This window comes from Formica exsecta, unplaced genomic scaffold (genome assembly GCF_003651465.1).
Source record: "Formica exsecta isolate Colony F162 unplaced genomic scaffold, ASM365146v1 scaffold659, whole genome shotgun sequence".
In the NCBI taxonomy this organism is placed as follows: Eukaryota; Metazoa; Arthropoda; class Insecta; order Hymenoptera; family Formicidae; genus Formica; species Formica exsecta.
This window is the reverse complement of record NW_021853421.1, coordinates 158,404-171,026: the sequence shown is the minus strand read 5'-3', so window position 1 is coordinate 171,026 and position 12,623 is coordinate 158,404. Positions and strand designations below refer to the sequence as shown.

Below are 12,623 nucleotides of genomic sequence, written 5' to 3'. Positions count from 1 at the left end.
TCTCCCTTTCCATATCTTATACCTTATATCATCTTTGTCATTTAACTTTGGAATGCATTAAAACTAAAGATTTGTTTGTTTCATTGTTTGCACTTTTTTTTTTTTTGCATTCTTTGCTTTAAAACACGTTTTCATTTGTATTCGCTCTCAGAAAAAAAGGAGAAAAGGAACAACATACGAAGAATGTAAAAAAGACGAACGAGCTTTATGAAAGAATAAAAATACTGATGCAAACATAACTCGAATATTGGAATATATTGAAATTAAAAATGCAACCAGACTTCTCTGATATTAATTTTCATCTTTCTTTTTGTCTTCCTGTCTCTCTTGAAATATAGTATTACTATAATTTCCTATTCTCCTGTTTCTGCAAATTTGTGACATTTTATATATTGGATTATATATTATTGTAAAACTGAAACATTTTTAATGTGTATAAATATTACTAACATGTATAGTAAAGTGTAACTACTAACATATTTTAGACAAATATGTAAAAATATTATATTTTATTGCTACAATGATTTTAATGGTAAAATGATGGACAAAAGTTATCGTCATATAATACAATATACATAATTAAAATGAAAAAGTAAAATTAAAATTGTTATGACATATATCTAGGATTGGCACGAAAGTGGATACACATATACATAAACAATGTATTTCTTCTAAAATTTATCTTTGCAAAAATTGATTCATCAATTTATCAATAAAAATGTTAATATTCAAAAATAGTTTTCGAAAAATATAATAATCATAAATATATATAATAATTATTTATTCCTCAATTCCAAATATCTTGATTTTAATAGAATTTTAGAAATTGAAATGCTTTGAAATTGAATTACCAAGCTAATAATAAGTCGTGAAAAGGTAAAGTTTGAAAAGTATTACCAAGTTTCACATAAAGCAAAATGTAAAATATATCCAATTCTTTCTGCCAATTACGAGATATATCCATAAGTTTTCTTTCTTACATAAAATTGTTTAAAAATTGTTATATACAAATTGTATATGTAATATCGAGTCTATATAATAATGTATAAATGTTTCATCATAATGCTGCTGGTGATAGTCAATTAAAAACATCTTTTATTAATGTGCAACTATTGGAAAAGTTGATTAATAATGCAGGTACAAATGATGGATACATCTCCTTGAGATCCTCTGTTTTTTGTGGTAGCATCAAAAGCGCATTAGCGGCTTGACTGCTAGATAGCTTATCACTGACAAGATTTTCCTTGTTGAAAGCCCTTGCGAAATTGTCCTGGTCATTCCATTTTAAAACTGTCCACGCGACTCTAGGACGCGGATGCAAGATGAATCGTTGGTTTATCTACAATATAATTTATAACAACATTATAACAATACGCGTACATATCTTTCTTAATTTCAAATTTCGAATCTTACGCAAACTGGTATTTTGCAGGATTTCTCGGCGATGTGATAGCACTCGTTCAAAAGAGGTAAAAGAAATAAATGCGCGGAAATGAAAGCGGATACCGGATTTCCCGGCAGGCATAAGATACACTTCGTTTTGTCCATTCTGTATGTTGCAAACATTGTTGACTTCCCCGGTTTTACATTTACGTTTCCTAAACAAATATATATATACAGAATACCGAAACTCGAGAATAATAAAATTGCAGCATGAAAGTTTGTAAAAAACTAAGCGATCAAAATGTATTTTTTGCCATTTTTTATTCTAAGAAATACTTTTTGAAATATAAAGGTTTAAAGCTAGCTAATCGCATGCTACAGATAGTTATTTATTCATGAATTTAAATGTGTCTTATGTCTTAAAAATTGCTGCTTGAAATAAAAAGTGACAAATATTTTTATCATTTGATTTTTTACAAACTTTCATGTACTATAATCTTATTATATCCTCAACATTTTTAGAACACTATGTAGTTTTTGAAAAGATGCGTCTCTTTATATTTTTGTTACTGTGATGTATATTTAAAGATAAAATGAGATAAAAATACCAAAATGTATAGTTGCCATAGGGTCATTCTTTAAAATGAGCTTCAACACATCATTATCGTTCGTGCAGCCTATTGTCACAAGTACATCCACTTCTTTTAAAGCTTGTTTGATTCTCTTCATTATAGGTAGCATACTGCGAAAATATCAAGTATTAAGTATTACATTAATTATTACATTAATCATAAAATATAATAAAAATATTATCATTTATGCATTAAATAAAATATAATAACATGGCAAAAATTATATAATAAATGCACTCACATATCTGCAACAATTCCAAAATCTAATATTGGATAGAAACCTTTATCTTTTAATAGCGCGATTAGGCTTATTCTGTTGCTATCGTAGACATATCCCGGTCTTAAAGACTCTCCAGGTTCTGCTAAGAATTCTCCAATTGACAATATACCTATGGATATAGGAGCAACGACTATAACGTCCTGATGGCCTGTAGCTGCCAATAGTCCTAATTCTGCTGGACCAATACGTGTGTACGGGTGTATAATAAGTTCGTTTTTCCTTATATCGCTACCAACGTTTCTTTAAAATATATAAATATAAACATTCCAATGAAAGAAAAAAGGTAAAATTTATATCGGAAAGAAATATATAAAAAATATTGAATTTCTCGTACTTAATATTTTGCCCGTTTTCCGGTTTGATCATTATTTGAATTGACTCTTCCGTTCCATCATAGTTCATTATTCGCTTTGTATCAGAAATTTGCACAACTGCTGTTGCTTCTGCAATCGGATAGAGAAATATTAATTCAGTACTGCAAAAAGAGAAAAACATTAATTTACGTTTATAATTATGTTTACCATCAGGAATACGCGCTCCGCTTTTCACCATCACACAAGTCCCAGGTTTGAGAGATATTGAATTAGACTGCAAAAAATTTTTGTCTTATAATTGTAACTCGTTACTATATATGAACGTCTGACATCGCAACTTACTGTTGTTTTGATCAGTACTGTCCTTACGCCTTCGCCATCATTTGCCAATATTGCGTATCCATTTTTGGTGGAAACTCTAAATGCTGGTACATTACAATTCGCATACACGGTCTCGAACAATATTCTGCCATGAGCATTATTTATCTTCACAACATCGCAATTTCTTTCATGAGTATGGGCAACTATTCTACGTATTTTCAACAATGCTTCGTTTATAGAAATCATGGGATTTTGTACATAGGAAACGATATTTTTCAGATCCACCTGTGAAGATATTTAATTGTATATGCAATCTCCCACGTAAAATTTCTTTTATTATTTTTAATGTAACAAATAGCCTACCTCGTACATGATTTCAGATGAAGAAGCTTCCTTGTCAATAATGGATGATTCTGTGACCTTTAATTATAAAGAGATTTAATTGCATTCACGATCTCGTAAAACCTTATCGTTTCTAATGTAGAAAATAGTTTACCTTCTTTATCATTTTATTAAATGAAGTAGAGGGTTCACTGACAATAGTTGCTACTTTCGCGACTATTGGCTGTAAAGGATTTAATAATTATAATAAGATTGTACATATAATCTTATAAAAGTTTATCTTCTTACACTTTTACTAAATACAATCTTATAAAAGTTTACCTTCTTTACCATTTTACCAGACGAAGTCGAGGGTTCATTGACAATAGTTTCTTCTTTCGCGACTATTGGCTGTAAAGAGATTTAATAATTGTAATAAGATTGTACATACAATCTTATAAAATTTCTTTGTTTCTCTCATTCATTGTCTCTAATATAGGAAATATCTTACTTGCTTCATAAATTCAGAGGAAGAAGATAATTTCTTGTAATATCCGGATTCATATCTGTCGGCCGCCTGTAAAAATATTTAATTGCATACATAAATAAAATGTTATATCTCTTTTTCTCTCTCATTTATTATTTCTAATGTAAAAAATATTTTTTCTATAAATTCATCAAGAAAATTTTTTATAATGTTTCGCTTTATTCTTGTCATTTGTTTATAAAGTGATTAATTACATATACACAATTTTAAAATCTTTTTTTCACCCATTTTATTACATCTAATATAGAAGATACATTACCTCTTCTATAAATTTGTTAGAAGATTCTTTATGGCGTTTCGCTTTATTCATATTGTCTTCCTGTAAAAAAATTTAATTGTATATACGATTTCATACAATCTTTCTCTCTTTCTTTCTTTTTTTCTGTCATTACTTCATTATTTCTGATATAAAAAGTACTTTAGTTTCTTTAAAGGTAAAAATAAAGATAAAGATAAAGTTTAGATAAAGAAAAAAATTCGTTATAAATACGATTTTCGACATAATATTTTCTTATAGAGAGATATAATTGCATGTTTAATATCATAAAATTTTTCTCTCTCTTATTACTTCATTTTAATATAGAAAGTACCTTACCTCGTGTATATCTAGATCATGTATAGATTTTTCATGGGATTTGATTTTATTCCCCCCTATCTGTAAGATTTAATTGCATGTACAAATATTATTACATTGCTTCTAAAACATAGAAAGTGTATCTTATATATATATATATATATATGTATACCTGATCTGTACAATCATTATTTGAAGAAGATGCAATATCTTGCATTGATTTCTTATAATCTATCAATTTTCTTTCATTCTGTAGTACTGTTGCAATTATATCAAAGCATGCTAATAGGTCACAGTCATGGTAAAAGCCAAACAAATTAATGATTAGCGTGTTATTTCGTTCTCCACATATAATTCTGAGAATACATTTATTGTTGTAATTTTAAAAATAAAGATATAAAATATGTAAAAATAAAACTTTACCGATGATATCTAGACTCTAATTTCATCTTTATTTTTGATACGATTGCTGTGTGTCTTTTAAAACCTTGTTCATTAATCATTTTTTTGATTAATTCATTAAAGTCATTCTCAAGATGTATATCAGCCCAAGAAAATGGATAACCAACAATAAAAATAATATCAATTTCATCTTCTTTATCGCACCAACAACATATTGTGTCCTATATTGCATAAATAAATTATAATAAATTTAAGCACATACAATATAAAAAAAAATTTTAAATATCTATAGTTACCATTATAGCATGTTTCTCAATTTCTAACATTAGATCAATTATTTCTGCACCAATTTTTATCCTTACTACGCGTTTACTATAATCAATGAGTTCCATTATATCAGAGTTATATATACATATCTCTTCCACATCAGCATTTATATCATGTATGTCCAATTTGCTATGTACTAAATAATTATAATAAATAAAATTATAATAATTATTAGAACTTTATATATATAAAGTTCTAGTAATTTAATGGTTGCAATTATTTACTCTATAATAAACATATACATATATACGCAAACATATATATATATATGTTTGCATACATATGTATATGTTTATTATAGAGTAGATAATTGCAACCATTAAATTTTGAATTTGGAATATATATATGTATATATAATACACAGCCAAGTCTAGATTAAATGTATTTTTTAAGTTATAATGTGATTTAAATATTTTTACATTTTCAATTGTGAAAAGAAATCTTAATATATTAGACAAGTATAAAATAAGTGAAAATTATTTCTACTACATAAAATTATAACAACAATTAAAGATATTAAACAAGCTAACACTCGTGTAACTACATTTAATCTTTAAGTGCAGTGTACTAAAGTATTTTATTGTGTAACGTATCTTTTAAAAGTGAGTCTTATATCTATTAATATATTTTCTTTCTATATGCATATAGTATACTTTACATGAAGAATATGCTCATCACGATACGTACTAGTTAAAATTCCGACTTTTAATCGTCTTGATGCCATTTCAGCCTTTTTTAATATCCCTTTGCTTAATATCCTATGCTTGCTAATTGTCGCAGAATTTTTAACGTTTCAATTCTCATCCAAATTCGTCGACTCGTCGACTGGCTTGACTTTGCTTATTGTTAGCCATGAGAATAGTCAACAGAAACTGTTTCGATGAGGAATTGTTTATATTTTTTTCCCAAGCGTTCCTCCATAATACACACGCCACAAATAATTGCGCGGAGATCATTTTGACTTTCAATTCTGTTGTAGCATATATTTTGAGAGTTTATATCATGTGAATTAAATCTGTTTTAGTCAAAACAGAAATTATGTCGATGAAGAATTGTTTACATTTTTGTTTCCAAGCGTTCCTATAATATACCTACCACAAATAATTGCGCGGAGATTATCTCGCCTTTCGATTTCGTTAGAGCATATATCCCTAGGTTAGGTTCCAAAACGGTGTAAAATTTCCTCTCCGAGGAAAATTCTACTCGATAGTCGGTCTGAAATCAATCGGAAACGCTCAAAAAAGTTTTGTAATGTCACGGAAAATCATAGAAAATTTTGATTAATCATTAAGCGAGACACTATTTTGAAAATTATGTTGATGTCGCGCGCAAAAAAAGAAAAGGAAAGCGAGCTTGATCGCGCACGCGCACAAGGCTTCCCTCTCTCTCTCCCTTCATCTTACGTTTTTCCGTCTTTTCATGACATTTTGTTTAAAATATTTTCTCGTTTAGTATTATATCTCAGCAGTCAAGAAGGTTTGTCCGATCTTATCATGATTCTCAGTCGTGTATTATTATCATGCGTTTATATTTGATAAAATATTATATGTGCAATATTATGTTTAATAGAAAATAGCATTCAAATGATTACGTCATAACAGCCATGTTTGATTCGCGTCAAATACACAAGGAACCTTGGAATCGGACCACAGAGTGCATTAACGGCATCTAAAGTTGAGACGATTATTTTGTGATGTCGGGACGTTTGTGAGATAAGTATAATCGCGTGAAATATCATAAATATCGAAGGAACGAATTCAATCAATCTGTGTTTATTTTAATTTATAATCGCGATAGTCAAGATTATATATTACGACGCGACATTACGATAATAAGAAACACTTGACTCATCGCGTTCGGGTTACGATTTTAAAAGTTACTGAAAATACGTATCGCTTGCGATCAAGCGTATAATATCGGGAGCGCGGAGAAAATTTCGATTCTTTTATTACGTATATACGATCAAGCTAATCGGAATTTGATCGAAATCGTTTTTCAGATTCGCTTTCAATATTTTCAAAATAACGTTTCAATGATTACGTCACGGCAGCCATGTTTGATTCGCGTAAAACTACACTAGAAATCTCGGAATCGGACCACAGTGCATTAACGGCATCCAAAGTTGAAACTTGTAATGCTCTTCACGCTTGTCTAAAGTATTATACGCGGTTATTTATGGTGTCGAGATGCTTGTGATGTGGATATAATCGCGATGGAGCATCGTAAATATTGAAGATTAATCGATCGGTGTGCTATTATCGCGATAATCAACAATTATATATTACAATAATAATCACTTGACTCATCGCGTTTCGGTTACGATTTTAAGTTACTGAAAATAAGAAAACATCGCCTGCAAGTAAGCGTGTAATATCGGGAGTGCCGAGAAAATATCGAGCGATTGTCGTATATACGGATCAAGTTAATCGGAATTTGATCGAAATATCGCATTTCAGTGTCGTGTTTAAAATGGAAAATATTGCAAGCGCGCGCGTGCAATACAGCGCCATCCGTCGGCGAAAGACGGTACTATCCAACTTGCCCTGCGGCGGCGCGGGGCGGCGCGCGAGTCGCGCCCCTTCCCCCTCCCCTCCTTGTGCCGGCGGACGGCCAGTCAGTCAGTCGCAGCTGACCGATGGGAGCGCTCGGAGAGGTATCTTCCGCACCTGGTCTCTCAGTCGTCGCGTTCGTGCGTGTCCGCGTACGCTCGTGCGTTTCACGGTGCTTCATCGCGTTCGTGTCGCGTCGCGTGTGAACTGAAGAAAGAATCGAGAGGACGCGGAGGACGAGGAATCCGGAGGACGCCGCATCTTCTTCGTTGATTGCGAAAGAGTGAAAGGCCGCGCGGGACGAACGAAGACGACGTCGACGACGTGTCACGGGTGGAATTGCCACGGTCAACGTAACACCGGTGAGTGGCGATCATTGTTTTTACTTGGAATCCAAGAGATTTAATGGCTATTTTAAGAGAGAAATATCGAGTATTCGACGATCGAACTTTTCCCGACAAGTCTCACGTTTATTCCGTAATAGAATTGTCCTATTTATACGCGCTCGCGGAATAACACGCACTGCGACGCACGATCGTTGTTTTTTTTTTTTTCGTGTCGCGTTGACGTGCTCGCGACACGAAGATGGTGCGTACGTACATGCGTGCGTCGTGCGTATGGTAGCCGCGCGCACGCGAAACTCGACGTTCTCACGGCTCGGGGTGACTGACACCTGATGCGTCGATGACCATGCCGTGAATAGAAACGCGGAATCCGTCTATTGAATGGCGACATACATTTCTCGAGAAGTTTCTTGCGTAAGATCCGAGCGTCATTTGTTCCGTTTTGAAGAAGAAAAAAAAATCGACGTTTGTTAACGTCGAGACGAGAAAATCGTCGCGTTACGTCACGCGAGGAATTCGCTTTTTTTCAAACGAGGAAGAGGACTCGAAATTGAGAGCGAGCGTCAGATGGCGTCGTGTCCTTGCGCGAAGGACGATTCGCGCGACGCGCAATTTCCTGGAAACGTAGCGTAGGGCAAAAACAATTCACATTTACGAAAAACCATTAAAATTTCGAACATAAATACGTATATATTAATATTTGACGTACGATAATATATTTATATTTTAAATCGAATGTTTTTCCTGCGGCGTTGTAGCGTTGAAAGTCGACGCGAGTAGATTTTAAATTCTGACGTGCATCTTGGGAATGTAACAAATAAAACACGACTTATCAGTAACGGTTAATCAAAAGACTATCTCGCATATAAAGCTTCAAAATAAATTATACAATACGAACAATAGAAAAGAGCGCTAGCAAATACTTCTTTATTTATTTATAATATTTAAATGCGTGAATTGATAATCAAAATATTAATTGACAATATTATTTACACACAATTAATTATAAAATGTATATTTCTTATAACATATATCTATAATATAAATAAATAAATAAATTTCGCGGTAAAATGCTCTTTTTTCAGGGAAATAATGAGGATATTATATACATACTATTTTTCTTTTTCAATTATTAACCTCCATATCTTCAAATCACAGCTTGATATTAATATTCCATTTAAATCTGCTTCAAATTAAACGATAAGAGACACAAATATTCCATTGCTTATTTTTGCTTTTGAATTTTATTTCGTAAAGTTTTTCTTACTGTCGTATATATAAAATTATTTTATTAAAAGTTGATTTTATATTTTACATAGAATAATGTTTGCTCATGGCCAGTTCTGAGAGTCTGTCTATTTTGTTATACTGAGATCGTTTCTTGTTGATTTTTAATACGCGAGAATTAACAATAGAAAAGCACCGTAAAAATTACAACTATTAGGGAAGACTTATAGAAATTAAAACTGTCTAGGTTTTAATAGCTTTATTCATTTCTATCATAAAATTTCTTATCAATTAGAATACATTTTTCTTTAATTAAAACGTACAAGTCTGATATAAAATATTCTAAAATATAAACGATCTCTCGAAAATGTAGCTGCGAACAAAACTTGGCTTTTGCGGCGAGGTTATTAAATGTAACGAAACTTTATTATTCATTTAAATGGACTTTACTTTCTCAAAGTTTGCCTTCAACATTTAATCACAATTTACAGTTACATTTAATTTAAATTATTAACGTTGAACACTACGAGACTGTGTGTATGTATGTATGTTAAATGTTCCTCTGAAATTTTGTCCCCACGAAAAAAATGGGGTGTAAATTTATTAAAACAATTACAAGTAAAATTATAAATAAACGGAATTTTAGGATACTTTGTGTGAATGAAGTTTAATTAGTATAGGAGAGAAATTCTAGCTATTTCATGATATGACTAATTCCCGATGAGGAAATAGAGCTATTTCACGAAATTACATTAAAATCGTAACTAATTTAATAAATATTTCAGGCATTTTAGATACATACAGACATTTGTAGAGTGAAAATATTTAACGTACTATTACATGCAATGTGTGTGTGTGTGTGTCGTGATAATCGATTGCGTTGCAAATAAAATATTTGCATACGTTGTGTTTGCTAATTCCTGTTAACATATCGTCAATAACTAATCTAATTAACGATTAGTTTCAGAAGCTGCGTGTTAAAATTTGTTTTAGCGGATAATAATATGTCATCGATAATTTGCAGTATTTATTACTGCATAATTAATCCTTAAATTGAAATGATATATATACAAGAATTGCGATTGAATTTGATTAAAGAAGCATGTAATTTCCGAGATTTTGCATTTTTATTCTTTTAGATATGTGATACAAAAATTTATTTTTATTATTTAATTTATCACTTAAAACGATTTATATAAATAAATCGATATATAATTATTTTACTTTTTTAATTCAAATAAATTATTACAAGTTATTATAAGATTTCAAACACCGATGCTAAAAAAATTCAAGTTAAGCCAACTGGATCGCAAAATTATCATCGCGCAATCGTGCTTATTAATCAACTACACACACGTGTCATTAATTAATCTTATTAGACATTACAGTAAAATGAAAAGATCAAATAAAGATCTAACTTGAGAGATCACAGGATTCAAAATTGAAGATACCGCATATATTCTTCTCTTACGAGAAACAAAGCTCATTTATATCTTTCGCGGAAAAGTGTCGCAAATTATTCTCAGGGTGCCGCGAAATTAACCGAGCTTCTCGTAGCTAACACAGTACCGTATGAAAGACGCGGTGAAGCTTGGAAACGGCGGGCAAAATAAATATACGGCGCGCATACCGCTAACAGTGCTGCCACGGTAAGTCAATATCATAAACGTTATATGGGCTAGCGAGCAAAAACAATAGCGCGAGAACCGAAACAGAAAGAGAGCGAGAGAGAGAGAGAGAGAAGAATGAAATAATCCAAACGGAAAACCGCCGAGTCGTTTTCCGCAAGCTTACCGGAAATTATCGTTTACTTCTTCATCGTTCGCGTTAGGTCTGATATTAAAAGAAGCACTATTACAAATATCCTATGTGATTACGGCTAATCTGTAGTCGCTGTAGTTGCTCTTTATCGGAATATCTGGGATATTATGCGAAACGAGCTGCGCTTTTTTTTTACTATTACGGTTTCCGCCGACATAATCATCCACTGTTTCATTATGATATCGCTTCCTCGATCATGTTGAGCTGCATATGAAATGTCGATTTTACATCAACGATTTTCATTTCATTTCCGGGAAACACAAGATGCACGTAACTGAAAAAGAGAACTCATTAACGTTCCTCTTGCATTTCTCAAACGCGTTTTAAACGACAATTCGTCACAGAATATAAAACAGAAATTTATTTGTTATTTTTACGTGCCACGTATTTTGATATAAATTTTAATTCTTGAAAAGTTTCTGTTGTAAATACAGTCACGCGTCTCGAGTATTATAGAGATCGTCTAAAGTGGGCTTTGAAAGACATTTTCGATCGTTCTTAATGATTTGTGGCGCAAAACTTTTTACTTTTGTTGGCTGCCATTCTTTCATTCGTATTCCGCGATAAGAATAATTAACTACTTTATGCTTGTCGCGTATCGCATCTATGAGAAGCTTATCGCGGCCGTGGAAATTATTTTTTATTTTCCGCACCAGCACTTTACTCTGTTGCGGTCTTATAAACCGTTGATAAACTATATATGTATCGTACGGTAAACATATATTGTGTATATGTATATATGTATACCATATATATGTATAATCGTTTAAAGTCTCGTTACTTGTTCAAATTTACAACGACGGATAATTTAGTTCTATGCAATAACCGCCTTAAAGTAGAACCGTTTAATTCGATAATGTTGAATTATTGATATATACGGGCGCGATGATAAATAACGAGAATGTATTATTGAGCTGTATATAATTTAATCGCGCGGGAAATATGTAAAACGCTATATTAAAATGAAATCCATTGACGTCTCTCAAGCAATTTGCTCTTGTCGGAGCTTGAAGAATTTATCTGAAAATTGAATTGTAACGGGGCGGAATATGTTGTCCTATAGCTGAAGTAATCATTATTCAAAGTGATGTATGTACTCTTACAGGAATATAGGGCAACTTTGCATCTCAAACAACGCGTAAAGCTCGTTTTGGACGATCTATAAACTATGTGTTCGGGATAGAATTCTATTTATATTAATTATAATTTTTTTCATATGTAGCTATATATAAAACACATAAATCATTTGAAGAAAAAGAAAGAAAATATGTGTATGTATCACAAAATACACATCAGGAGGTACACATATCCATTAAAAAATGTGACATATAAATGAAAAATATAAATAGAATTTTATCGCGAATTATAGATTGTTTAAATTGAGTTTTTAGACAAATGTTCGAATATTTTCAATTTTTTTCAATTTTTTATAGCGCATACATTGGAAACACTATTGAAAGATAATCGCATTTGCTGCATAATTAGGTGGATGATTTTCTCGATACACACTTGGAAAATTTGGTTTAAATTTAACACAATAAATATGTTAAATATTATATATTAATATTGTATATTTAATAT

The 12,623-nt window shown here is 31.4% G+C and overlaps 2 protein-coding genes across 8 annotated transcripts in view; one reads left to right on the top strand and one right to left on the bottom strand.

Annotated features, from left to right (window-relative positions):
* Nucleotides 1–107: 107 nt before the first annotated feature.
* On the bottom strand, nt 108–6,457 carry LOC115242881 (gephyrin-like). Of its 5 annotated transcripts, none has more exons than XM_029819461.1 (18): nt 6,197–6,457; nt 5,789–6,116; nt 5,071–5,237; nt 4,796–4,995; nt 4,545–4,728; nt 4,394–4,453; nt 4,058–4,117; nt 3,763–3,828; nt 3,594–3,662; nt 3,427–3,495; nt 3,294–3,350; nt 2,952–3,215; nt 2,817–2,883; nt 2,630–2,738; nt 2,257–2,535; nt 1,992–2,125; nt 1,414–1,598; nt 108–1,339 (listed from the first exon to the last, which is right to left on the bottom strand). In XM_029819461.1, the coding sequence occupies exons 2-18, from the start codon at nt 5,823–5,825 to the stop codon at nt 1,079–1,081; spliced, it is 2,268 nt and encodes a 755-aa protein (XP_029675321.1). In that variant the 5' UTR covers nt 5,826–6,116; nt 6,197–6,457; the 3' UTR covers nt 108–1,078. The 5 variants fall into 5 exon arrangements, with proteins under 5 accessions (XP_029675321.1, XP_029675323.1, XP_029675322.1 ...); XM_029819463.1 differs by having other exon boundaries at nt 3,603–3,662; XM_029819462.1 differs by having other exon boundaries at nt 5,789–6,071.
* A 1,249-nt stretch (nt 6,458–7,706) lies between these two features.
* Nucleotides 7,707–12,623, top strand: part of LOC115242870 (protein-tyrosine sulfotransferase) — an 87,358-nt gene continuing 82,441 nt past the window's right edge. For 2 of the 3 annotated variants that reach the window (XM_029819447.1, XM_029819448.1), the window contains exon 1: nt 7,709–8,012. The gene's annotated coding sequence lies outside the window, so the exon portion shown is untranslated. Of the gene's footprint in view, nt 8,013–12,623 lie in introns of all 3 variants that reach the window. The other variant, XM_029819449.1, reaches the window with a different exon arrangement.